The sequence below is a fragment of the Colius striatus genome, chromosome 18 (genome assembly GCF_028858725.1).
Source record: "Colius striatus isolate bColStr4 chromosome 18, bColStr4.1.hap1, whole genome shotgun sequence".
Lineage (NCBI taxonomy): Eukaryota > Metazoa > Chordata > Aves > Coliiformes > Coliidae > Colius > Colius striatus.
Genome location: NC_084776.1, coordinates 12,499,083 through 12,526,002, shown reverse-complemented (window position 1 = coordinate 12,526,002; position 26,920 = coordinate 12,499,083). Strand labels below are relative to the sequence as shown.

The 26,920-nt window shown below is 52.2% G+C and overlaps 1 protein-coding gene across 7 annotated transcripts in view; it reads left to right on the top strand.

Moving 5' to 3' along the window:
• The window catches only part of PIK3R5 (phosphoinositide-3-kinase regulatory subunit 5), a 68,528-nt gene that overhangs the window by 16,028 nt on the left and 25,580 nt on the right, over positions 1-26,920 (top strand). For 5 of the 7 annotated variants that reach the window (XM_062011101.1, XM_062011099.1, XM_062011097.1 and 2 more), the window contains exon 2: positions 22,323-22,432. In XM_062011101.1, coding sequence (XP_061867085.1) covers positions 22,336-22,432 — 97 coding nt within the window. In that variant the 5' untranslated portion in view covers positions 22,323-22,335. Of the gene's footprint in view, positions 1-9,552; positions 9,589-22,322; positions 22,433-26,920 lie in introns of those variants that run through there. The other 2 variants (XM_062011098.1, XM_062011100.1) reach the window with 2 other exon arrangements.

The following is a 26,920-nucleotide window of genomic DNA, read 5'->3' as shown; positions in this document are numbered from 1 at the left end:
ATGGCTGTAAGGAAGGCTTTGTACGTGTGGAGTGATGCTTGAATCTGTCATTCAGACTGGAAGATGGACCCAAGCTGCTTGAGGGGAGTGTAAGACCTTTCCCCTTTGCCCACACTGAGCAAATGGGGGCAAACTCTGGTGATAAATGATGGAAGGAGTCCTTCAGATGTTTGTCAGCGATGGGTTGGTATGTAGCTGTTCCTTCAGCATCAAGGTGGGAAAAGTCTAGCTCCATGAACGTGAAGGGAGGAGCAGATCTCTTGGCTGTTTGGATCAGCTCCTCACCCACCACAAGTCAATGCTGTGTGGCTGTGGGAAGGGGCCAAGGGAACTATGACCCCTTCAAACAAGAACAGAGGACCTCTGGAGTGCTTGAACCCAACCTCACTGTGTCTGTCATCCTTTAGGGGAGCACAGAAAGTCCTTGCTTGGACCTGGCCTGCTGCTTGCACGTGTCTTTCCTTCCCCAGCCTCTCTGTCACCGAGTCCTGTGCCCTGCGCTGGTATCTCCTGGCCTCACCAGTGATGAGGGACAGCAGGGTTATTTCTGACTAGATCATTTGTGTGTGTGGTCTTTGTTTCTGTATTTTCTTCAACCTGACTGTTGGGTTTCCTGGAACTGCTGAGCCCAAAGCAGAGCCCTTTGCACGTTGGCAGCGCCGCAGCTTGCTTGTGCGGTGTGGCGGGTGCCACGTGTGGCTCTCGGATGTGGCAGGAGAGTGAAATCATCATCCAGAATAGGAAACGGTGGCACAACTTCCCCCCTGGCTCCACAGCACTTCTCCTTTCGGCCCCAGCGTGTGAGGGAAGGTGAAGAAAGAAGATCTCTTGTCAAAAATGCAGAACTGCAGGTTGCTGTTGGAAACCATCTCGCTGGGCGAGTCCTGGGCAGAGCCCTCGGCTCCGGCTGATGGCCAGGGGGGTGTGTTTGTGTGGATGAAGTCAACCCCGTGGCTTGTGGCTTCCCCTTCACACAGGAAGTCTATTCAGTGTATAGTGAGAGGCAGAGGATGGGTGGGCTGTAAGCTCTGCAGTCTTGGCTCTGGAGAGTTCCCTTCTCCAGTTCTTCTACCCTTGGGAACTCCCAGTCGGGGTCATTGCCTGCCCGTGTGTTGTCTCAGATGTCAGCCCTGCTCGTGGCACATTGATCCCACAGGACTGACCTTGCTTTTCTGTGATGGCTTGTCTTGTGCTGCTGGAGAGGAAAAGCCATCATCCAAGCCCAGGCTGTGCTTGTTCAGGGTTTTGCCTGTCCATGGCAGCAGCTGCTGGGGTTTTGTCTGGAATTTTCTTTGACCTCATTTGATTACCGAGTCCTATGTGCTCAGTGGCAGGTCAAAAACACCACAGGGAAAGTAGCTTATGCAAAAAATACCTAGAGCAAATACATTTCCAGACACACAAATGACTTCCTAAGGTCACAGGGCCAGTCCTGCAGTAGACCCTGAGCCTCACCTGCAGAGTCCCTGACAACGGCTGAGTTGTGGCATAGGGGCAGTGATGGGCTGTGTGAGGCCACGGGGAAAAGTAGGTGTGTGCACGTGAGGGAAAGCAGATGCTGTGGATGAAGATGACTGAGGGTAAGTCACCTTGCCTCTGTGGGTTCCTGGGCCCCACACACAGCCATAGCAGATCTTCCTTGCTCCAGGCTATGCTGGGCACAAGCATTGCTGCTGCTGCAGGGGCTTTGGTGTGTCTGGTGGAAGGAAGAGTGTGCATCCCCACTGAGGAGAGCAGCCTTTGTGCCTTCCCCACTTGCTCTGCTGGATCCTGATGTTCTCAGTCTGTTTAGAAAGAGGGTGAGGTTGGGAGGGGCTGGAAGACAAGCTGTTGTTGGGAGTTGTCTAGAGAGGAGGTGCTGCCAAGAGGGAAGGGTCTGTGAGTGTTGGCTCTGGGGTGCTGAGCAGAGCAGATGTGAGCCTGGAGCTACAGCTAGTGTGGGACTTTTCTGGTCTCTTCCCAGTTCTACCAGGGGTTTGCCCTGACTCCTTGGGTGAGTTACTTTTTCTCTTCTTGGCTCTTCTCAACCGTTTTCCCTGCCAAGGGCACGTTGGAGCACTGAGTGTGCGTGCTCAGGGCCGTAGCACAGGCTGTTCTGTGTAGGGCTGTTCTGCTGTAGTGTGAAATGAAATGGCCAAGCCCAGGATATGGGCTAAAGCATGTTTGATTTGGGCAGATCAGAGAGTATTTTCAGGCTTGCCCTGTCTTGGGGTGTTAAGTCTGAGAAGCTGTGTTTCAGCTCGTGTCACTTGCTTGGTTGGGTTGTGAATCTCAAGCCAAGACAAACAGCTTGGAGAGTATCTCCCTGGTGGTAGTCCACCTTGACCTGGAGCTCTTGTCTTTGACAGTCAAAGCAAAACCAGAAGAGCCACCTCCATGCTGTTGTGGCAGTGAAGCTCACATGAGTGTTGCTGTAGGTGTGTTTGCAGGGCCAGGTTTCCCACTCAGCGCAGCTGGTTCGTGTCACGGTAAGTTGTGGTGCACGTTTGAAGGCAAACAGGCACCTCTGCCATGATGTAAACACTGTTATCTGGACTGTTTAGGCACTGTTTTGTAGTATCTAGATTACTGCTGAGCTCCTGAGGATGTCTTTATTGGTGATGGTGTGAGGGATCGTGGTCTGTGGCACTGTTACAAGCAGCTTTCATCTCGTATGGCAGCAGGCAGGCTGCTCTGCAAAGCCATGCTGTCCTCACCAGCGGCTCTGCACTGGTTTAGGAGTGGTCCTGAAGGCTGAGAACATCAGGTGGATGAAGAAAAAGCTCTATTTCACACACACACAAAAAAGTTTCATGTAGACAGGAGTGAGCTGTCTTTTCAAACCAAGGGCAGAAGGTAAGTGTGTGTCTCCTGCCATCCCTGGCAAAGGTCCTGCCTGGGTCCCATTCAGAGTGAGCTCCTTGTCTGCCAGGTGATGTCTTCTTATGGGAGAGAAACTCCTCCAGCTTGGGGGAGGTATCTGAAAGCTCAAGATTTCAAAAGGTTGGTTTTTTTTCCTTCCCCAGCTCTAATTTTAATGGCCATGCTTGGGATAAGTACTTTGAAGCCTTAATTGCAATTATGAATCTTCCTCTGTTCCCAGCTTTCTCCCTAATTGGCTTCCTGTGAGAATGTACAAAGCTGAGGGGAAAAAACACAAAACTGCTGTTTTTGTGAGGCAGTTGGTGGCGTGAGATTCCTGAGCCCAAATACAGCTCAGCTCTGCCCAGACCCCTCTGGCTGCCGGGTGGGTCTGGCACCAGCCCTGTGGCCAGGCACTCACAAGAGTGGCATTATCCCAAACCTAAGCTGATTTGCATGCTTGCATTTGGAAAGTGCTAATCTATTTTGATGATTTCCCCCCTCCCCATCCCCTTTTTATTTTGTTGACCCCCCTCCCTCTCTCCCTCCCTCTCTCTTTCTTTTCAGCCCTCTCTAATCTCCTGCCATCTCTGCCAGGTTCCCAGCTCCTTTGGCTGGAATAGACCCCAGCTAAATCCTTTATCTGTCTATTTGGCAACCCTGGGTGAAGTAGTTAGCAAACGAATGACACTTTTCCTGGCTCATTAATTAGATTTACTGAGCTGAGTGGTTGCTGCCATAGTCTGGCTGAGGCAGTTCTGTATTTTGTTTCTGTGGAATATGGGGGGTTTTAAAAAGAAACCAGAGCTCCAAGGGAGTTGTGCTCGTAGTTAGTGGTTGAATACCCTGCGTGCACTGCCTCTGACAACACGTGTTTTGCTTGTGTGTAGCTCTATTTCTGCAGTTTGCTGCTGCCTGAGCAGGTCTGAGTGCTTGTCATTGTTTCACTGCTCCAAAAGTTGGAGGAGGAGTACCTGGGTACCTCTTGTCTTGAGGTGCCCATGGCAGGATATCTTGGTCAATGCAAGTGGTTCTTGTGGGTTAGAAATAACCTCTGTGGAATATGAGTATTTCATGTATTCCATGTGAGCTTTTGGGCATGTTCCAGCTTTGCCTGGCAGGGTTATAAATGGGATTGAAGATAACAGGAGGAAAGGAAATGTTTCCACCTTTACCTGCTGCTGCTTTGCAGCCAGTGGCTAAGGAAGCCACTGCCTCTGCTTTGGAGGTGGAAACTGTGGCAAGGAGAGGTCACTGGCCATGCCATGGCACCACTGCTCTTGGTTTCTATTGTGGGCTTTCGGTTCCCTTCCCCTTGTAACCACCAGACAACACTGTTGTGCTCTCAGCTGGAGTGCTGAGCAGTCTGGGAGGGAGGCAGAGTACTGGGGTCTTGTCATCTGTTGTGACCCAAGAGGTTGAGATGGTGGGGCAGCCCATGGAGGCTGCTGGGGGCTCGTGGTGTTGATGTGCTGCTGTTGTCATGTCTACAGAGGCACAACTTGGATGTGGAGAGATAAAAGTGAGGGTGGCTGAGGCTGTGCTGGGGACAGGAGGAGGAGGGTGTCTCCAGGGAAAGAGTGGCAGTGGCTAAACTGGGTAGGATTTCAGTTCCTTGTGTATAGGAGCTTATGTTGAACTTAGCAGCTTATAGATACCTGAAAGGCAGGTGTGGAGAGGATGGGGCCAGTGTTTGTTGTGTGGTGGCCAGTGCCAGGACAAGGGGTCACAGGCACAGGCTGGAGCACACAAAGCTCCAGTGGCACAGAGGAGCAAGTCCTTTGGTGCTGAGGTGAGGGAGCCCTGGCCCAGGCTGCCCAGGGAGGGTGTGGAGGCTCCTTCTCAGGAGGTTTCCAACCCCAGCTGGACACGTTGCTGTGCCCCTGATGGAGGGAACCTGCTGTAGCAGGGGCTGGGGCTGGATGAGCTCTGCAGGGCCCTTCCACCCCCACCAGTCTGGGATTCTGTGATGAGGTGCTTTGTTGGTATAAACATCTAAAACTCAATTCAATGACTTGCCCATGATTGGATGGGGTGATGCAAAGATTGAGAGATGAGTCTTGCTGACTTTTCCTCTTCCAACCATGCTGCCTCTGCTTTGGTCTCCTGCCCCTCGAGATTGCCAAGGCTTTCCTTATAAATGAAGACACAGAGGAGAAGGTTTTGAGTTTATTTGCCTGGGTTTGTTGAGTGTTTGTCCCAGGTGGATTTGCAGTGTCTGGGATGGAAGGGGATGCACAGCCAGGAGGATGAGGCTCAGTGCAGACCCACGGCTGCCCCAGACATGATCTGCCCCATCAGTTGATGGTGTGGGATGTGAGAGGATCTGGTCCTACCTTCCTGGTCATTGCATCCCCTGTCACTGCCTGGGAGTAGAGGGGTGAAGTGCTGCAAAGCCTGTGCTTGTGGAGGGGAGGTCAGTGCTTTCAGCAGAAGCTTCCTGAAGGGACAAACTGCTTTAACTTTCACTGTGTCAGGTCCAATGGAAGACAGCTATTTAAAGGCTCTGAAGGGAGTAGGATATCTGGCACTATTTAAAAAGCCAGGATTGGTGCCAGCTTCACCAGAGACCCAAAGAGGCTGCTTGTGCTGTCAGGCATTGCTGCCTCCAGGAAAGGACTGGCCTTGATGTTGCATCTCCTGGCACCACTTGGCTTCCAGCTGTAGGGAATCAGAGGGTGGCCACAGGCAAAACCAGCCAGGGATGCTACCTGCAGTGTCTCATCTCCTTGCCCTGTCTACTAACTCATTTCAGATTGGGCTGGATTGTCCCTTGGCAAACCAGACAGTGATGTGGGGCTTATGCAAACAATCTCAGCAATTACTGGAAGGAGTTTTCTAGGCAAAGAGCTGCTGGAGGAGGGCAGAAATAGCTGCAAAATGTCAGAAAGCTGTGACCAAAAGCAATTCACACTTAACCCACTTGAGAGCTGCCCACCCAGAAGAGCAGCAATTGTTTATCTACCAAGGACCCACTGCTGCTAGAGGCAAATTGCCTGCTAATTGGCCTTTCTGCTAAAGGCAGGGGGAGGTCAGAGTAGCTAATTAGACAAAGTCTTTACACCTCCCCAGTTAATTTGGAGAGAGGAGCATATACCCAAAGGGAGGTGGGCTTCTCAGGGAGGTGGCCTGGGGAGTTGTCTGAGTCTTTTGATCCCTCTTGGGGGGTGAGGGGGGGAGCTGGCAGATGTGAGACACAAACTCTGTCTGTCAGAAAAACCTCACAGTTACTTGCAGTTAACATTTTGAAGTTAAAAGCAAAGAAACAACCTGAGATCTCCCTGGAGGTAAGAGGGAAGGGGTTGCTGCCAGTCCAGGAGAGCTGCTCTGAGCCTCCCAAGCCCTGTGTCTGCAGAGCAGTGTGGCCTCACTTTCCTGAAGCTGTGCTGCTTCTTTTAAAACAAGAAGTATTTTCAAAAGAGACCATCTAGGCACTTCTCAGAAGAAACAGTCCCCGAGTGAGCAGGTAAATTGAAGTGTGACCTGAGCTGTAAGTGTTGCAGATGAAAGGCAAAGGATGGAAGAGCCAAGAAAGCACAGAATAAATATGGTAATTGGATTTTATAACAGCTCTGAGGGTGAAATTCTGTGGGTTTAAGATGTTGTTGGGATACTGGTGTGACTCTTGTCCTGCCATGGTCTTCCTGGGTGATCTGGGCAATATCACTTTGCCTTTCCCCATCAGCCTCAGTTCCCCATCACTGCAGAGACAGCAGTGTGCTTTTCCTCCTCAGAGGAGTGAGTTGAGGATAAGGGCATTGAATAACATGCTCAGTGTGCTGAGGGAATGGGGAGGTGAATGATTCCCAAAGATTGTGGTACCTAGGGGTGGCTGCTCTTAATCTGGGCTTTGGGGATCAAGTGTTTCAGCCTTAGGGCTGTGGTTTCTCAAGGGCTCTGTAGGGCTGGAAGCTGTAAATGTTTTAAACTCTCAAAGCTCTGCAGGCATTGGAGCTGTTTTCCCTTTCTGCAGCTCTCTCTCTAATCAAATGGGATGTGTCCAATGTCCCATCAGAGGGGCCCTCCCCAAACCCACACCCGTTCTTGGGGTTCTAATCTGAGGCTGCTCCAAGAGTGAGCAGGGCTATGGGGACATGAGACCTGGGGCTGTTTGGTCTAGAAAGAAACAGCTGAGGGGAGACCTCATCAATATTTATGAGTACCTAAAGGGTGGATGTCAGGAGAATGGCAGGATAGTGTCCAGGGACAGGACAAGGGGTGATGGACATAAGCTGGAACACAAAAGGTCCCAGTTAAACCTAAGGAAAAGCTACTTTACTTGTAAGAGTGGGAGAGCCCTGGCCCAGGCTGCCCAGGGAGGGTGTGGAGGCTCCTTCTCAGGAGGTTTCCAACCCCCCCTGGACACGTTGCTGTGCCCCTGAGGGAGGGAACCTGCTGGAGCAGGGAGTTGGGCTGGATGAGCTCTGCAGGGCCCTTCCACCTTCCAGCACCATTCTGTGACCACTGGGCATGGAGGAAAGAATGATTGGAGTGTAGAAGTTTGAACCTGGCACCCATACTGTGAGGGTTCAGGATGAAAATGGGGGAGCCACAGGCTCTACAGAGCCAGGCAAGGACTGCATGGAAAAGAGGCAGTCATGTTTTTGGGGGCCTTAGTCCTGGTTTGCTAGAAATACAGCTTATTGTAGCCTGACACCTCCTCAGCAAGCACCAAGATGTGTGTGTGTGTGAGCTGGAGTGTCACACTCCTATCTGTGCTTGTGGCTTGGGGCTGCAAGGACTTGTTCTTTCAGTAGCTGAGAGCTGTTGCAGGGTGCAATCAGACTCACCCCATGCTGAACCTGCCCTGAACACCCCAAACAGCTCCAGCCCTCCTCTGTGACCCCTGGGGAGGGGAATGGGGCAGGCCTGGCTCAGGGGTGTCAGGACCGTGATGTGAATGCAGGGGAAGCAATGGGGAGCCTGTTGTTTCAGTGTCCCCATGTCCTTCAGGGTTGCCACTGTTTCTGGGGACCAAAGGGCTTTTTCTGGCCTTGTGTGACCCAAACCCAAAGAGCATCAAATGCCCAAGCTGCCCCTGGGCCAGCTCTTTGACCACTCATTGTCCTTTTTCTCTTGGTGAGAGAAGGACCCTGGTGATGAGCCCACGATGGACACGAGTAAGAGGTCTTGTCTAGCAGCATCCTCCTGATGAAATCCATTCACATCTGCCTCATGCTTGAGATGTGGAGGAAACCCTGGCAAGTGGGACCACAGGAGGATTTGGGTGCCCAGCAGCAGCAGGCTCTGAGTCAGCTCCAGTGACGCCCCTTGAATTACTTTTTGCAGTGAGGACACACTGGAATAACAGTTTGCTGATCAACTCCCTGCTCCCAAATAGATGCTGGTGACAAATCCCATCATCACTTGGACTGGTTTTCCAGCATGGAGAGCTGGTGGCAGCCCTGCGTCATCCCAGGAGACACGTCCCTGCTGACAGCCCTAGATTTGGGAGGACATGCACGGGTTGTGCCTTCATACTGGGGCCTCCTGAGTGCTGTTAAGCTCTGCTCCAGTTCAGCCTAAAAACAAAGGGTGTGGGGGTTAATGTGGTCATGGTTTGCTTTGGGGTTGGGGCCTCTGTTCTTTTATTAGGTAAGAAAATTCAACAGCACGAAACGTTGGGCTGGTTGTAACTTCAAAGCGATGCCCGTGTCACTCAGAGCAGGTATCACCATTGCAACCCAATTTTAGAACAAAGAAAGAAAACAGAGGCAAAACTAAAAACAGGAACCAGAAGATAAACAATACTCTGGTGCTGCTGAGCTGAGCTCCTTCCTGCCCACAGCCATCTGGCAAGTCAGCGGCGGGGCTCGGGGGAGCCCCGTGTTCCCCTCGGCTCTTTCCAGCTGGGAAACAATTGAAAAGCTTTTCCATTCATAAAATATGTTGTCAGGCTGTGAGCTGAGCAGCCAGCTCTCCTCCCCTGAGCATGCTCAGCCAGGATGCCCCAGGTTCACTACTGGGGTGAGATGTCTCCTGCCTGTGCCATGGTGCCTTTCCCCAGCTCCGAGGCAGCCACAGGCTTCACCCGCAGCGGGTGAAGAACTGAGTGGCAGTGGCTGGTGAGCTCTTGAGGTGCAGGAGGATGGGCAGGGCTCAGGGTTACAGCTGCCCTGGGGACACTAAAAGAGAGTGAGCCAGGACCAAGGCACCTTTGGTGGCAAGCACTGGCCTGGGGACTGGTGTTCCTAGTGGCGAGGTGCCGGTCTGAGGGAGAGTTGACTTGGTGGGGGCTTACTCATTGCAAAGTGACCCTAAACACTGGTAAGTGAAGGAAAAGGTGTCATTTCATCAGAAACGAGAAGTTTCTCTTTTTTTCTGGCTCAGTTTTTACTTTTTGAATCACAGTCAGATGAGCACAAACACTGTTTCGAAATGATGAGTCCAAGGGTTTTGTTCTGAGTTCTCGAGACTCCCCCTTCCACTGCTGGCCTCGTGCACCTCCCAGAAGATGCATTCTGCTGAAATCCAGCCCTGAGGAATTGCCTTTCCTCAAAACCATTTCTCTGATGATCTTGTTAGTTTTTGCTGAGCTTCTTGCACAGCCACATTTTGTGTTTTAACTTCTCCCTTTCATTGCAGGCCCATCCAACAACTTGATGCTAAAGCATCAGCTATGTTATCACTGGGGCTGTCCCCAGTGTCCCCAAGGCCACCCCACGTGCTGACACTGCATCCTTGGCACTGGTACCCAACACCTGGAGCATCTATAGGCTTCTTTCTAGCTGGCTGCCAGCAAGCAGTGTGAGTCCTGATGCTGTCAAACCATCATCCCAGGGCAGAAGATGGTACTGTTAGCTGTAGCTGGACAAGGCTGCCACATCTGTCATGTGCTGATTGCTTTTCAGCAAAGAAGCAAAAATCAAATGGCCCAAGGAGTTGGACAGCCCTGATCTAGAGTCTGCTCTGTTGGAGAGAAGCTCTTTCTCTTTGGTTTCCAGCAAGTTTTTCCATGTCCCAGCCAAATCCTGGGTCTTAGGTTGAAAAAGGACAGTGAAATACAAGTCTGCAGTATCCTTTGTGTCTTTGGTGCAGGCAGACTGACCTGCTACACTGCTTTTCTGTATTTCTCTTTTCTTAGCCCTTTTTTGGGGTGGGGGGCAGAGGTTGAAGGGGAGCATGGCAGCACCCCAGAGGTTTCAGATAGAAAGCAGTGTCCTTTCGCCCAGGATGTTTAAAAGCCACTGGCAATGGTAATTTCCCTTGTAACAGAGAGGTGGGAGGCTCAAGAGATGGAGTTTCTAATGTTGAGAACAAGCAGGTAGAAGAGAGACACCAGCAACAGCTGTATTAGGGGAAAACTAGGAGAGGCTCAATCTTATTGCTTAGGGTGACCCTGCTTATGACACTTTTAATCTTGATTCATTTTGTCTCTGAGTCACCAAAGCAAAAAGCAGTTGCTGTTTGGAGTTGGTGCTTGTTTGCATCTCTTGGGTTTATTTTCTGGAGTTGACAGTGTGTTTCTCTTGGAAGCATGAGGCCTGAGCTCTGGCTGCTGATGCAGGTAATCCAGGGGATGGGATTTGGGAAATCCTGTTAAATAAGTCCCATTTGCAGCTATGTGAAGGGCTTGGATGGAGGTGTTTGTGTGGAGTGTGTTTTAGGCATTTCTCAACTTCCTGTTGGCTTTCTCTTCTGATCCCCTGAGCTGGGGGTCCTTGGTGCCAACTGAGCAGAGCAAGGCTGTACCAGAGGGAGCTGAGATGATAAACCACTTGTGATTACCGCTGCAAAGCGCCGGCACTGTGGGATCTACAGCCCAAACCCCAGCTGTCCCACTTTGCCTGACACTCAAAATATTTACCCCAGCCACTCTGAGAGTGTCTCACAGAATCCCAGAGCCACAGAATGGTGGGGTTGGAAGGGCCCTGCAGAGCTCATCCAGCCCCAGCCCCTGCTAAAGCATATTCCCCTCCATCAGGGGCACAGCAACGTGTCCAGGTGGGGTTGGAAACCTCCTGAGAAGGAGCCTCCACACCCTCCCTGGGCAGCCTGGGCCAGGGCTCCCTCACCTCAGCACCAAAGGACTTGCTCCTTGTGTTTAAGGAGAACTTTCTGTGTTCCAACTTGTCTGTTACTCCTTGTCTTGTCACTGGATGCTGCAGAGAAAAGTGTCGCCTCGTTCTCTTGACATCCCCCTATTAAATACTTGTAAGTATTAATGAGGTCCTCTCAGCCTTCTCCTCTCCAGGCTGAACAGCCCCAGGTCCCACAGCCTTTCTTCAGAAGTCTCCTCAGCATCTTGACCATCTCCTGCTCCTGTAGCTCTGCACAGAGGTGCTGTGGTGGCTGTGCAGACCTGTGCCCTGAGGACCCACTTCCCATGCCCACAGCCATCCATCCCGCTCTCTGTGCACAGGGTCTTGTGTCTCTCTGTTTCCTTTGGTGCTGTTGCTCAGGGCTGTGTGATGCCCAGCACTATGGGCTCTGAGGTCTCACACAGAGGTTGGTGGTGGTTCTGTTCCCCTCTCCCTTCCTCACCCTCCCCCAGGTCATGCTCCTGCCTTGCTGTGTTCCCCCTTCAGCATCTTCACCCTTCCCCAAGAGCAAAGCCCTGGGGTGTCAGAGAATCATTTTGGTTGGAAAAGACCTTTAAGGTCACCGAGTCCACCATCTGTGGACATTGTGATGTGAGGCTGGGAAAGTCATGCTGAGCAATAAAAAGTCAGACCTGTGTTAGGGAGAGTCCCTGTCAGGGTTTGTCATTTCTAACTCCCCTTGGTTCCCCTGCCTGCAGCTTTGCCTGGCAGCACAGCCCTAGGGCACACAGTGCTCTGTATCTCCTGGTTTTAGCTGTTATGTGACACCTTAGGTGTGATTTCTCACTGGATTTGCTGTTGCAGGCAAAGTATTAGACACAAAATTGCTGCCCAGAAGCTGGCAGAGCACTTGCCCTTATTTCTGCCTCTCTTGGATGGCTTTTTTCTCATCCCCAGTTTGGACAATGCTCCATCCTTTGGTTGCAGTAGATTTTTAAGCTCTTTTCTAAGCTGGAGACCTTTCACCTCTGGCCACAGATGTTTTCTGCTGCAGCCTGCTATGCTGTGTCTATGTCAGCAGCCTGAGAGATGTGAGATTTTGCTTTCAGACTGTTGTACAGTGTGCTACAAGGTGATGCTCACTGTGCCCTGACTGTGGACTATGGGATAGTCACCACTGACTCTCCCCATGGCTTTGTTTCTTTTGTGAATATGTATTGTGAATTAATTTCGACTGTTTTCCACCTATAAGTGGGATCTAATCGATGACTGAGCTCATCTGGTCCAGCTCTGTGCAGCCATGAGCTGGGTGACTGCATCACTTTGCATTCAGTGGAGGGGACAGGCATGACCTGGCAGGGCACAAGTGACTGTCTTAGATACCCCTCAGCACAAGATGAGCAGCCCCAGGTAAGCAGTTCACAGAGAGGTGTCTGCATTTAGCAGTTTGATGAGATGAAATTCTCCATAAACCCCTGGAAGGGGCTGCATTGACCCTTTTCTGTTACCTCCTGTAGGTACTCTTTGATATCAAAAGGACTCCGAAACTGCTCTTTGAACGTTAGGTGCTTTCCCTGCTCTGTGGTGGGAGTCTCTCATTCAGCCCTGTTCTCAGGCACGGTGAGGAGTGATCTCTGCCTCTTAGTAAGCTTTCCAGTTCTCACGTTTTCTGATGTAAATGAGGCTTTGCAGCTCATCAAGACAACAACATTGCCACACAGCTTGAGGAGGACTCAGTCCCACAGTGCTGCTGTGTGCTGAAGATCTTTAACTCAGGGGAGCTGCCAGGCTGATACCTCTCATTTTCCTGAGACAGCATTTACCACTAATAAATCAGATCTTCATTCCCTGCTGGTAGCATTTAGGGATGACCTGCACCATTCCTGTGATGTCCTTTCACACCACTACCTTGCAGGCACAAGATTTTACTCCAGAAGAAGGTTTTCTTCTTGTGCCATGAGTTTTATCTTCCACTTTAAGATGAAGTCACTGTCTAAAGCTCTCTTTACCATTTCACTTCTGAGTCCTGCAGTTTTCACAGGATCCTGCATTAGGTGCACATCCCACAGCAGTTTTAAGATGGCCAGTCCATGTGTGACAGCTTATTGCTCGTCTGTTACATTAAGACTTTCTATGTGTGCTGCTCCAGCTGTCCCAGGGTAAACATCTATTTGCTGTGGGAAATTTGCCTTCCAGAGCAGTTCAAAAAATAGTTTGCATCACTTGAATGTCCCAGCTGACAGTCCCATCCTTCCCAGCAGAGAAGCATCGCTGAAACTGGGTATCTTGGACGTGGAGTTTGCCAGTGCTGAACTGAGGGGCTCATTTCTGGCTGGAGTTTTGTGTATCCATGGGATTGCTGAACCCCTCCCAGACCCCCTGCAAGTCCTGGAAGCCAAATGCTTTCCTATGTTGCTTGTTCAAACTGATGCCCAGTTGGTGATATTGGTCTTCTGAAGAAGCTCTTTGGTCTTGATGTCTTCATCATGAGTGCCTCACTCTGTGCCTTTCTGTCTGGGTGAGTTCTTGGCACATGTTGCTTCCTCCATGCTTGTAGTGTGGATCCCCACCACGAAACCCCTGAGCCTGCACTGATGCTTGGAACTGTTTCTGCTCTAGTTCATTCACAGGTACCCCGATGGCCACAAATATTCACTGCACTGGCCCCAGTTGCATTTGTTCACCCCTTTGCCTGCCTTTCCAGCCCTGTGCTGGATGGTCCTGTCCTGATGTCCTTTCTCACTCACTCATGCTCCCTGCCACAGCTCAGCGTGCTCTTACTGCTTGGGATAAGAGCAACTTTCATCTTTGCTCAGCAGGACAGGAACCTGAGACCCTGTAAGGAAGTTGTGTGGTGCTGGGGTGTTTGGATGGCCTGTGCTCCTTTGTGAGCACTCTGAAAGGATGTTTGTCAAACCCATTGCCTCTTGGATCTTTTGCCTTTGTGTGCTTTGAACCAACACCTTCACGCCTTCTCCTCCCTGCTTTCTGCAGAGCACATGCTTGAGTAGTAAACACATGAAGGCTGAAGTTAGAAGCTTAGAAGTGCAAGTTCCTCCCCTCATTGCCTTAATTTCTACAAAGACTTCCTCCAGCTGCCCCCTCTCTTGCCTCTGAGTTTCTATCTTTAGCTCCCATATGGGGTGTAGAGGAGGCAGTAAAACCTTGCAAGCTAAGCATGGTTAAAACCCAAGATTACAGAAGAAATCTAAGAAAAGCAGGCACTTGAACTGGGAGAGCAGGTGCTGTGCATGCACTTGTTCCCCTGTGTGGCACAGCTGCGTGTCCAGCTCCTTGGCTGCCGTGGGGATGTGTCTCCCCAAGCTCTCATGCTGCATGTTGCCCACTGTCCCCTTTGAGAGTGAAATGGAGGAGGCAGAAACTGAGGTGCAGCTCAAGGAAAGTGACAACCATGCTGTGGTGCTTGTAGGAGGATCTTGCCCTGAAGAAAAGCTCTGGTTAGAATCCATTAGCATAAGCCCAAGCTCCTTTTTCTTTAGCCTAGTCAGGCTTCCAGCTCTTTTCTCTAAGCCCTACTGAAGCAGCAAGCCAAGTGCTGAGCTCCCTGCTCACACTAACCTATGAGTTAACACCTCTGTGAGGCAGTCCATGTCCCTCTGCCTGCTGTGATTGCTATCAAACCTGGACAGAGTGTTCATGAGCTGATCCCATGGGCAAAGGGACTTGTTTTTCCTCTCCTGTTTCCTGCCCAGGATGCTCAGCCAGCAGCCTCAGAACGATTAGGGCAGGAAAGGGCTTTATCCTGCTGTGAAGGTACCCAGGAGCCTTCCTTGGTGCTGGTGGAGCAGTGCCTTGCTTCCCTACTACAAGGTCCCCTCTGGGGAGGTTGAGGACTTCGAGGCAGGTCCTTTCTGTCCACAGGCATCTCAAGGAGTTGCTGGGATTTGGTATCATGGAAGGGAAAGTTGAGCTGCTCACGTGGCTGCCTGGGTTTTGTCTCTTGGAAGGAGAGCATTAGAGCAGGGCAGGGTGCTGTCTGGGATGATGCCTCCCCAGGGCATCACGATGCACTTGCCTGGGATGAGGGGGCAGGGTTGGGTCTGAGGTGGCCAGTGTCCCAGGAGGGATGATCTCATTCCCTTCACTGCTTGATTTGGGAACTCCAACTGCAGACTTGGTTTTGGAACTCTTCCCTTCTGTTCCCATCTACTGATTTTTGTCCTGGTCTCCACCACTGCAGGAGGAGATCAGAGAAGTCCTTTGGATGTTGAAGACAGGACTTGTGGACCTTAATGCAAGTTAAGGTCCGCAAGTTTTTTCCTAGTAGAAAAGCCCCTGTAACCCATGTTCCCTGTCCTGACCCTGTGGGCACTGCTAATGGCCTCAGTCATCTCCTCAGCTTGGCTGTTTTGTGCAGAGGGACCTTCTGCTCCTGGAACAGCCTCATGTTGAGCATGAAGGAGTCAAAATGTTCTCCTTTGCTGTCATACTGAGCAGGAGAAAAGCCATAGCAGGGTGGTGAAGGCAAGCAGGGGAAGCCCAGTCTGTCCCAGAGGAGTGGAAAGCCCCTGTCCTGGAGCTGTGACATTCTGAGGGCTCCCTGAGAGCTCCTGGGAGCTCCCTTGGGCTGCACAGCCCAGCAGGAAAAAAGATTTGTCGTCATTGTTGGGTTTTTCTCATAAATTCTTTGAGAGCTTTGGGGTTTTTGCAGCCCTTGTGTCTCAAAGCAGGACAAGAAGTGAAAATGGAAAAATAACGACCAGCAAATCCCTGCTTTCTCCCAAGGGATAAACGTTTGGCTGTTTGATGATGTATTGTAGGGCATCTGTCCACCTTTTTGGCTGTGACAGATGATTGGAGCCAGCTCAGATGGCAGTTCTCCACAGATCTTGCACCCATGCTGGCACAATTTCACAAGTACTCTTAAGGCAGGTTCCAAACCAAGCTTTGGTGGGCTGTGCCTTTCCTCACTCACTTTAATCACTACTTTGCTTTGTCTTGTGCTAAAATTGTCAGGTTCCCTTTGGTCAATCAGGCCTTCTGAAGGAGTAGGTTCAGCTTTGCCCCATGCCTGTGATGTTGCTAATTGTTAGCTGGCTGTCAAAAACTGGGCCAAGACTCAAGGCAAATTGATTTCCTGCAGGACTTGGAATTCTTCAAACCAGAGGGCTGAAGTTACCACTGTTGCTGTGGTCGCCCACCCACAGTGCCATCGTGTTGCCAGTGTGATGTGACATTAACAAGAGCAAGCTGTGCTCTCTGCCTGCCTCATCCTGCAACTGTCTGTGAGCCACTCACCTCCTTGCACCCTGTTGTGTGTGGTTCTGGTCCCTGGGTTCCTAGTTCCCCTCTCAGTCTCTGTAAGTTCCTCTTGACACCTCTGCAGACCTGTGTTGGAGAGAGAGGGAGAGGAAGGTGTTTCTTGGGACATCTGATGGTAGATGCTTACCTCAGCTGGTCAGCTACCTGTATGGACCAGAGTGGTGTGAGGCAATGAGGACTCTAGGTGAGATCTAACTATCTTCTTGCAAAAATCCCAGTCCTTTCTGACTGTGCTGTTACCATAGGTGGCAGTAGGATGGTATGGAGGGTAAGGAACATGCCTGGAGAGCTGAATGTTTGCCTTCTGTTGCCAGCTGGGCCACAAATTGCTGTGGGACAGCATTAAAAATGGCTTAACATCTCCAAACATTGGCTCCTCTGCCTCTTAAATGATGGCTGCATGGCTTGTGTGGTGTTTGGAGTCTGCTCTTAAAGTGTGAAGTTACTGGAGAAGGGAAACCAGTCCCATCTTGGAGAACATCCAGAGCTTGAAGTCCCATGGTTTGATTTGGTAGGGCTGGGGTCTGATATGTGAATGAGGTGTAGTGGGATCAAGTCTTTTCTGTTTGTCTTGCTCAGCTCTTGCTGGGACTGTGCAGTCAATCTTGTCACCCTTTTCTGTATGTGCTCTCTGAAGAGAAGCAGTTAATGCCTTGTCCAAGGGTGATACTCAGTGTTGCCTGAGGATGTACCCCACAACTGCTGTGCTGTCCTTTCTGTTCCTGCCCCCAGGAGCAGTATCTCTAGGTGCTTCCCACAGGGGCTCAACAGATGTGTAGGCACTGTTTTGCAGGCCCTGCTGCCCTCAGAGTTGTGACAATATGATGGCAGCAGGTCTCTTCTTATCCTCCCTGCTATTTTGTCTCAATTGGTCCATCAAAGCCATTCTCTCTTCCCTGGGTGTTGGTTGTGCTCTTTCTTGAAAGGTTATTGTCACCTGGGGAGAAAGGCAGGGAAACCCCCATCTTTAGCAGCCTGCTTGGAAAGGTGCAGAGCAGCAGCCAGCCTGGGTGATGAGGGTGTCCCAAAGCCCCCAGCCTTCACCCTGGCTGTGTTGTGAAATGTGACTGCAGGCAATTCACTGACCCTTCCATCTGCTCCAAATATCTTGCACCTTGCAGTTTGGCCAAAGCAGCTCTTGGTTTAGCAGCTCTGCTGCTGGGAGTTCAGCTGGAGGGAGATGATGAAGGGGCAGATCCAGAGTTGCTCAACACCCTCACAGACCATTGCAAAGCCTTTATTAAAAGCCTTGACTTCAACACTTGTTTTTCTTAGAGTTGAGATGCTTAACAGAGCTCCTTGGAAAGTCTGGTTACGTCCTCAAGAACTGTCCCCTGCCTTGTCATTTTGCTTAGTGTGGGTGGGAAGGAAGGGAAAGTTTGGGGAATAAACAGCAGAAGAGGTTGAAAAAGTTCCTGCTTGGTTGTGGTGGATAAACTGAGTCCTGTCCCATGAAAAATGCTTCTCTAGGCAGTGCCTTGGGAGAAGAGGTTTAATTTGTGTGGTCCATAGCACACTATGGAAAAAAAAAACCCCAGCCCAAGGCCTGTGCTTTGTGGTTTGAAAATGATGGTAATATCTGTGTCAGATTGTGTCCTTAGGCTCCCTGCCTGTTCTGTGCTGGGATATGAGAGGCACTGGGAAGTGACGCTGGGCTGGTGCGGCGATGTTCCCCTCCTGAGACCCAGCTGTGCTCTAATGTGAGCTGACATACAGGGAAGTGTGGTTTTTTTTGCAAGCTGGGTGTTGTAAAGCATGCTTGTGAGTCATGCACAGCTCTTAGTCACTGCTTTCCTTTGCCACAAGTCATGACTAAGGTGCAGAGTCCCCTCTCATTCAGCCCTCGGCACTGGGCGCAGCGTTCCTCGGCCGTTCCTCGTGTGCGCACCCTGGAGGGATAAAACTCCTGGTGAAGATCATAACAAGAGGCTGTGGCTGCAGGACGTGAGGCAGGAGCCCATGAGCCTCTTTGGGGTGAAGGATAGAGCTTGTATTTGGCAGGTTGGTGGTTCCTTGCTACGTTTGCTTTTGCCAACAAAGTGAAAAGATTGGTGGCTCCTGCCCAGCACAGTGGCAGGGCTGGAGCTGGCTGTGCTGCTCTCAGGGAGCCCCAGCAGCTGGGCATGGCTGTACTCAGCCCTTTTGGAGAGCTGCTGGGAGTTAAGTCTGTGTGGAGTGCACTGGGCAGAGGGGACCAGCTGGAGCCTCTGCTGAGATGGCAGTGGCTTTTGCTGGTGGGAGCTGCGACGGGCACAGCCACTGCAGGATACTGAGCATCAAACATTGAACAAACCAGCAGAGATTCAAGCATTTTGGGTTAACTTTGGGAGCTACATGAGCATGTGGCATAGGTACAGGAAGGTGCTGTCCAAGATGAAAGCAAAGACCTTGTAGGCTGCTGGCTTTTGTAGCACTGGTGGGTTTTATTTCTTCTTCATGGGTTATTTTTGTGCATTTGTGTTGCCTCTCAAGAGACAAAGAGTCTGTAGGATGGACACATCTCTGTGCCTTGGGAGAGGAGAGGAGAGAGGCCTTGGCCCAGAGTCCCTCCAGGTGCCAGGGCTAGCACTGCAGGGGAGAGGGAATGTGCCTGGGCATCTCTGCTCACAGTTGGGGCAGATCTGAGAAGTAAAGGCCCTGGAAGTGTCGCTTTGATTTTCATATGTCCCAGACATGCATATGAGTCGAGTGAGATAAAACCTCCCTGCCCCCAGCATGGTCTGTGCCAGGTTTGGTCCCAGCATGGTCTGTGCCAGGTTTGGCCCCAGCATGTTCTGTGCCAGGTTTGGCCCCAGCATGGTCTGTGCCAGGTTTGCCCCCAGCATGGTTTGCCAGGTTTGCCCCCAGCATGGTTTGCCAGGTTTGCCCCTAGCATGGTCTGTGCCAGGTTTGGCCCCAGCATGGTCTGTGCCAGGTTTGCCCCCAGCATGGTTTGCCAGGTTTGCCCCCAGCATGGTCTGTGCCAGATTTGCCCCCAGCATGGTCTGTGCCAGGTTTGCCCCCAGCATGGTTTGCCAGGTTTGCCCCCAGCATGGTTTGCCAGGTTTGCCCCCAGCATGGTCTGTGCCAGGTTTGCCCCCAGCATGGTCTGTGCCAGGTTTGCCCCCAGCATGGTTTGCCAGGTTTGCCCCCAGCATGGTTTGTGCCAGGTTTGCCCCCAGCATGGTCTGTGCCAGGTTTGCCCCCAGCATGGTCTGTGCCAGGTTTGCCCCCAGCATGGTCTGTGCCAGGTTTGCCCCCAGCATGATTTGCCAGGTTTGCCCCCAGCATGGTCTGTGCCAGGTTTGCCCCCAGCATGATTTGCCAGGTTTGCCCCCAGCATGGTTTGTGCCAGGTTTGCCCCTAGCATGGTTTGCCAGGTTTGCCCCTAGCATGGTCTGTGCCAGGTTTGCCCCCAGCATGGTTTGTGCCAGGTTTGCCCCCAGCATGGTTTGCCAGGTTTGCCCCCAGCATGGTTTGCCAGGTTTGCCCCCAGCATGGTCTGTGCCAGGTTTGCCCCCAGCATGGTTTGCCAGGTTTGCCCCCAGCATGGTTTGCCAGGTTTGCCCCCAGCATGGTTTGCCAGGTTTGCCCCTAGCATGGTCTGTGCCAGGTTTGGCCCCAGCATGGTCTGTGCCAGGTTTGGCCCCAGCATGGTCTGTGCCAGGTTTGCCCCCAGCATGGTTTGCCAGGTTTGCCCCCAGCATGGTCTGTGCCAGATTTGCCCCCAGCATGTTCTGTGCCAGGTTTGCCCCCAGCATGGTTTGCCAGGTTTGCCCCCAGCATGGTCTGTGCCAGGTTTGCCCCCAGCATGGTCTGTGCCAGGTTTGCCCCCAGCATGGTTTGCCAGGTTTGCCCCCAGCATGGTCTGTGCCAGGTTTGCCCCCAGCATGGTCTGTGCCAGGTTTGCCCACAGCATGGTCTGCCAGGTTTGCCCCCAGCATGGTCTGTGCCAGGTTTGCCCCCAGCATGATTTGCCAGGTTTGCCCCCAGCATGGTTTGTGCCAGGTTTGCCCCTAGCATGGTTTGCCAGGTTTGCCCCTAGCATGGTCTGTGCCAGGTTTGCCCCCAGCATGGTCTGTGCCAGGTTTGCCCCCAGCATGGTTTGCCAGGTTTGCCCCCAGCATGGTCTGTGCCAGGTTTGCCCCCAGCATGGTTTGCCAGATTTGCCCCCAGCATGGTTTGCCAGATTTGCCCCCAGCATGGTGTGTGCCAGGTTTGCCCCCAGCATGGTGTGTGCCAGGTTTGCCCCCAGCATGGTCTGTGCCAGGTTTGCCCCCAGCATGGTTTGCCAGATTTGCCCCCAGCATGGTTTGCCAGATTTGCCCCCAGCATGGTCTGTGCCAGGTTTGCCCCCAGCATGGTGTGTGCCAGGTTTGCCCCCAGCATGGTCTGTGCCAGGTTTGCCCCCAGCATGGTTTGCCAGGTTTGCCCCCAGCATGGTCTGTGCCAGGTTTGCCCCCAGCATGGTCTGTGCCAGGTTTGCCCCTAGCATGGTCTGTGCCAGGTTTTCCCCCAGCATGGTTTGCCAGGTTTTCCCCCAGCATGGTTTGCCAGGTTTGCCCCCAGCATGGTCTGTGCCAGGTTTGCCCCCAGCATGGTTTGCCAGGTTTGCCCCCAGCATGGTCTGTGCCAGGTTTGCCCCTAGCATGGTCTGTGCCAGGTTTGCCCCCAGCATGGTTTGCCAGATTTGCCCCCAGCATGGTGTGTGCCAGGTTTGCCCCCAGCATGGTGTGTGCCAGGTTTGCCCCCAGCATGGTCTGTGCCAGGTTTGCCCCTAGCATGGTCTGTGCCAGGTTTGGCCCCAGCATGGTCTGTGCCAGGTTTGGCCCCAGCATGGTCTGTGCCAGGTTTGCCCCCAGCATGGTTTGCCAGGTTTGCCCCCAGCATGGTCTGTGCCAGGTTTGCCCCTAGCATGGTTTGCCAGGTTTGCCCCTAGCATGGTCTGTGCCAGGTTTGCCCCCAGCATGGTCTGTGCCAGGTTTTCCCCCAGCATGGTTTGCCAGGTTTGCCCCCAGCATGGTCTGTGCCAGGTTTGCCCCCAGCATGGTCTGTGCCAGGTTTTCCCCCAGCATGGTTTGCCAGGTTTGCCCTCAGCATGGTGTGTGCCAGGTTTGCCCCCAGCATGGTCTGTGCCAGGTTTGCCCCTAGCATGGTCTGTGCCAGGTTTGCCCCCAGCATGGTCTGCCAGGTTTGCCCCTAGCATGGTCTGCCAGGTTTGCCCCTAGCATGGTCTGTGCCAGGTTTGCCCCCAGCATGGTGTGTGCCAGGTTTGCCCCCAGCATGGTGTGTGCCAGATTTGCCCCCAGCATGGTGTGTGCCAGGTTTGCCCCTAGCATGGTCTGTGCCAGGTTTGCCCCCAGCATGGTCTGTGCCAGGTTTGCCCCCAGCATGGTCTGTGCCAGGTTTGCCCCCAGGGCTGCAGAGGAGAGGTGGGATGAGCAGTGCTGTGCTCTGCAGAGGCTGCAGCCAGGCACACAGATGCAGCTTCACAATGTCCTGGCTGCTGGGCCTGACATTTGTGTTTTCCTGCGTTGCCACAGTAACACGTGGGCCTTTTCTTCATGTTGGCTGTGTGACAGAAAGGTGCTAGGGCTGGGTGCTCTCCTGGCTCTGGTACAGGTTTGGCACTTGGGAGTGGATTTGTGACCATTGCTGGTGTACACTAGAGCTGTCAAGGACAATCCTCACCCAAAGCAACGAGCAGGAGCTTGGGCTCTGCTATAACTTTTCCCAGGTTGGACCAGAAGATCTTTTGAGATCTCTTCCAGCCTGGGCCATTCTAGTCCTCATGCAAGCCCATTGCAAGGTGCTGCAGCTGTAACCTTTTGGAGCGTTATCTTCAATGGAGGCTAACCCAAGATTACCTCCTTGCCACAGACACGTGAGCAAGACTTGACCTGCCCTGCAGACAGAAGTTGTGAGAGGGCAGATAGGCCTGCAGCAGGTCAGGGGGAGGGTGCTGTGGCCCCACAGCCCCTCAAGATCAGGCCATGGTTGTGTGTGCCTCCTTTCCTCTGCCAAGGTTGAGAGAGATTGGGGGAGGAGAGGGGAAGATGGCAGTGAGTGAGATTGTTTACTGGCTTTGGGGTTGGCAAGGGTAACAGGAGGTGGTCACAGGGTGATGTTTCACCAGGTGCAATCTTGTCTCCACTGCATTAGAAGCATTGCAATGCTCTCTTCTTTGTACTTAACTAAAGGCCTTGTACACTAACTTTCTTCCTTCTTTCTCTTTAGGAGATGAATTAAAATGCAGCACACCACGTGCACAGAGGACAGGATCTACCATGCACTGGAAAGATGTCTACACGGGCTTAGCAGAGATGCTGTCTCCAGCAGATGGGCTGGTAGGTGACCTGTTAACCATGAGCTTGTTCTTCTGCCTCTGCATGATCTGCTGACCTACCTGGGTAAGAGAGATGCTGGTGCTACTGGAGACTTGGAGCCTTTTCTCCCTTCCAGTGTTAAAGTGAGAGGTGTGATGCAAGCTAATCAGTCTCTGATGGAGTCTCCATCCCTGGAGGTGTTTAAAAGCCATGTAGCTGAGGTGCTGAGGGCTGTGGGTTAGTGATGGGCTTGGCAGGGTGAGGGGAGGGATTGGACTTGGTCCTTTCCAACCGAATCTGTTTTGTGATTCTTGTTGCAATAGGAAGTTGTACCAGGGCACTGACCGAGTCACATTACGTGTGTAAGGACTCGGCAGACAGAAGTTGTGCATCTCATCAGTTGTCCATGTGTGAGCTGGAGAGAGGAGTCTTCATGAGGCAACCCTCTGTGCAATCAGCCAGCCTTGCCTTGCTTTGATGCACGTGGCCCTCAAAAGCCGTGGGTGTAATCTCTGCCGCGTTCTCGGGAGCAAGTGTGGAGACATTGCTATTGACTTTAACTCTAGATCGGATACCATGGTGGCCATAAAGATGTGAGCAATGTTCAGAGGGCTGCAGAGAGGTTTGGGATGGCAGTGGTGAGGGCAGAGCAGCAATGAGCAGAAGTCTTCGACCTCTCTTCCTTGTAGGCTGCAGTTAAGTCGCTCCCAAATCCTCTTGTGGATGAAAGAAATGAAATGAACTGGGGAGGAGCTGTCAAATTCAGGTTTCCTTTTGTCTGTGCACTTCTACTAACCCCATTTGCTCTTCTGTTTACCTATGGGTCAACAAAGAGATGCAAACAGTGTCCTATCTGCTGCCAAACCCTGCTGTGATGCCTTTTGCTGTGCCCATTCCCTCGCACCGGCCGGAGCGATGCCAGCTCCTCATGCTGTGGCATCACCCCGGGTCCTGCTCCTTGCAGTTACAACCAGGACTCTGGGGTTCTTGCAGCCTCCCCACATTCTGGGAAACAGGCTCTGGAGCATGACCTGCATTCCTGGTTCCTGGCAGCGTGACCTGGCGTTTGGCAGCGTTACAGTGACTGTCTGAAGGAGTCCATCTCGCCGAGCAGTTCATTGTGTGCTGCATAACTCACCTCTTCCTGCAATTATGCTCAATCAATTCCTGTGTCACTCACAGACTCTGCCCCTCTCTAATCCCAGCCCCTTCAGAGCTGATATTTGTGGTAGGGAGGCCTTTAAATAAATGATTTCATGATTTTTCTGGCTCCTTAGCAAAGCCTGGACTGTATGGGGCAGGGCTGGGGGGGTGGGCTCTGCTGGCAGCAGCTCTGCTGCCCAGTGATTCCTCATCACTAATGACTTTCCCCCATCTCTGCCTGCTGGCTTTCAGTCCTCTTCATGTGGGTTTGGAGGGCTTTGGCAGAATGACCTGGCATTCCTGGGAGAATCTCAGGCGTTTCACACATCAGGAAGTTCCCTTTCATCAAAAGTATTTGTGCTGTTGCCAAAAATCTTCAGCATGACCAACGAGCCCCATTCCACAGTCAGAGCCCCGTCGGTGGATGCTCCTGGACAGCCCCAGGGCAGTGCTTGCCTTTGGTGCTCTTCCATCTGGGCTCTACAGCCCCGATGACTTTTAACTTTGTTTACTTTGAAGTTTCACATCTCACCCCCTCACAGTTGCAGTAGGAAGTGTTTTCTTGCTGCAGGAACATACAGGATTTAGAGAAACCCCCGAGTGTAATGCCTCCACCCCTCAGTGCTGCATCCTAATTCCTTTCAGAACCAGAGAAGAGATATTCTCACATTCTTCTGCCTTCCCTGTGTTACAAGCAAAAGCTGAATTATTGCTGACCTGTGTCAGATCCAGACTGTTATTTATGGCAGGGCTCTGTTCCTCATATAGTCAATGAATCCCTTCACCTCGTTCTCAACTGTGCCTTAGCCTTCTCCTTTCTCCTTTGTAACTTCTTCTAACACTTCTATTTCCCAACTCACTTGCTCTGCTCTCCTTTCCACCGTTTCTCTACCCCAAAATAACACCCATCACATTGCAGCCTTTTGGACTGAGACCTTGCTAGGATTTTGCTCATCCTTAAATTGTGTAGTGCTTTATTTCTACGTGCCAGTTTCGCAGGGGGCTGCTCCAGAGTGGGTGAGTAATTGATTCCGAGGGCTTGTGACTAAATAGCTGACGTCTGTGAAGTCAGCAAAGAGAAGTGTGAATGCTCAGGCCACCACAGATTTGTACCCTGGATCAGCTCTGGAGTCTAAACAGCATATCATCCCTGAGCCACAGTGATTACTGGAGGAACTAGATTACAATGAATTGTTCCTGACTCTCAACAAACCCTGTTAGACAAGTGCTATGGAAGGAAACCTCGTTTGGCTAGTGGAGACCCTCTTTGCAGAGTTTGCCTTCCTCATGTTGCTGGAAAGAGATGGTGGATGAGTGTTGGGCCTGAGGCTGGCTGCTGGCAGTGCAGGGAAGGTTGGACTTAGGAGTCAGAGGTGTGAGGAGGACTGGACGGTTGTGATGGGGGGCCTGGAAGTTGCCAGGGATGGGAAGGAGCTGTTGTGTCTCTGCTACTGGGCTGCACGTGAGTCAGAGAGGATGAAGGATGCTGGTGAGAGAGGATGGATGAAGGTCTCTGAGGAGCTGGAGGAGAAGAGTGGTCAATGTTATGTCTCATGTGATGCCCAGGGAGTTCAGTCTGCTCAGCTCAGATGAAGAGAAGCTTAACATGGTGCTCATGGCACTCCTTTATGTGCCCTCTTGGGGAATGGACACAGGTCTGGTGTGGGGATTCTACAGCTTTGTCACCAAGTAGCAAAATGCAATGTCTGAAACCCTTCCAGCTCCAAGTGAAGAAGGAAGGTGTGCTGGTTACTAAATCATGCAAATGTTCACCTTTGAACTGATTCCTCCAGGCTTGGGGTGGGTTTTCTTGCTCAAGTCACTGCTTGGACTGGGTAGAAGAGCTTGAGGGAGCTCCAGCCCTGTGAGGTACTGCCATGCTCTGCTCAGAGAGCTCTAAGCAGCTGCTTGGGTATGGAAACTGCAGGCTGGACTGCTGGATGCATCCCCAGGGGATGTGAGGCTCCAGGTACCTCCAAACCCCCTGCTCCCAAACTGCTGTCAGCTGGCCCTTCCTCTGGGCATTCCCTTGGAGAAAACCACCTTGCTCTGGCGAGGGTGCAGTGGAAGTGGTGTGGAGCAGATCTGGGGGTGGGAGGAAGTGGAGACATCTGCTTTTCACCCCTTCAGCTGTGTCACTTGTGACGGCAACGGGAGCCAATGCCCAGCCCGGGCACCGTGGGCGAGGGCAACTTGGGCTTGTGGTTATTGCTGCTTGATTTCTCTTTTCTTTCCAACTTGACAGTTGCCCCCAGTGAAGAGCAGCAGAGGGGAAATGTTAACCACTGAGCTCAGGAAGGAGCTGCTCCGGGAGGAGGGCACCTTGGTGCACCACTTCTCAGAAAAGCAATGGTGAAGCCTCATCCTTCCGAGGCCACCCACGGGGCCGCTGCTGCTGCCTGGCCCTGGCACGTGGGTGGCATGGCGGTGGGCACCAATAGCGACCGCAGCCACAGCCTGTGCTGTGCCTCCCGGGGCTGGGGCTCTGCCTGCTCGCTCCCTGCCCTCCCACAGCGAGCCTTGTCTTTGGGTCCATCTTCTGTTGGGTTCAGTCTGTGCTGTGTAGGGTGCTGAGATCAGCACAGCTGAGGGTTCCCAAGATGCTGAGGGGACTGAAACATCTTTTTAATGAGGAAAGGCTGGAGAACCTGGGGCTGTTCAGCCTGGAGAAGACGGAGGAAAGACCTCATTAACACTTACAGATATGTGACAGATGGATGGCAAGAGGATGGGGTGACACTCTTCTGTTGTCTCCAGTGACAGGACAAGGGGTAATGGGCACAAGCTGGAACATGAAAAGTTACACTTAAATGTAAGGAAAAACTGCTTTCCTCTTTTACTTTGGGGGTTGGACTAGATGGTTTCTAAAGGTCCCTTCCAACCCCTACCATTCTATGATGATTCTAAGAGTGAGGGAGCCCTGGCCCAGGCTGCGCAGGGGGGGTTGGAGGCTCCTTCCTGGGAGGTTTCCAAACCCAACTGGACACGTTCCTGTGCCCTGATGGAGGGGAACCTGCTGTAGCAGGGGCTGGGGCTGGATGAGCTCTGCAGGGCCCTTCCAACCCCCACCATTCTAGAATTCCCCTAGCTGAGAGGCACCTGTCTGAGCTCTGCAAACTCTGCCTTGCTGTGGGCTTAGGTGAGTAAGATGAAATGTTTCCTCATCAGCACAGGACTTTGCAGCACTTGCATAACTCAGTGAGGGACTAAGGGAGAGCATGGCTTCTGCTTGTAATGGTGGCAGGGAGCATCCCTCTGCTTACCTCGCAGGACATCACAGGGCATCCCCACATTGTGTGCTACCTGCAGATCTGAGGCCTCCCTTGTGTCTCAAAGTGAGAAATGGTTGTTTAAGAGGGAATTAAG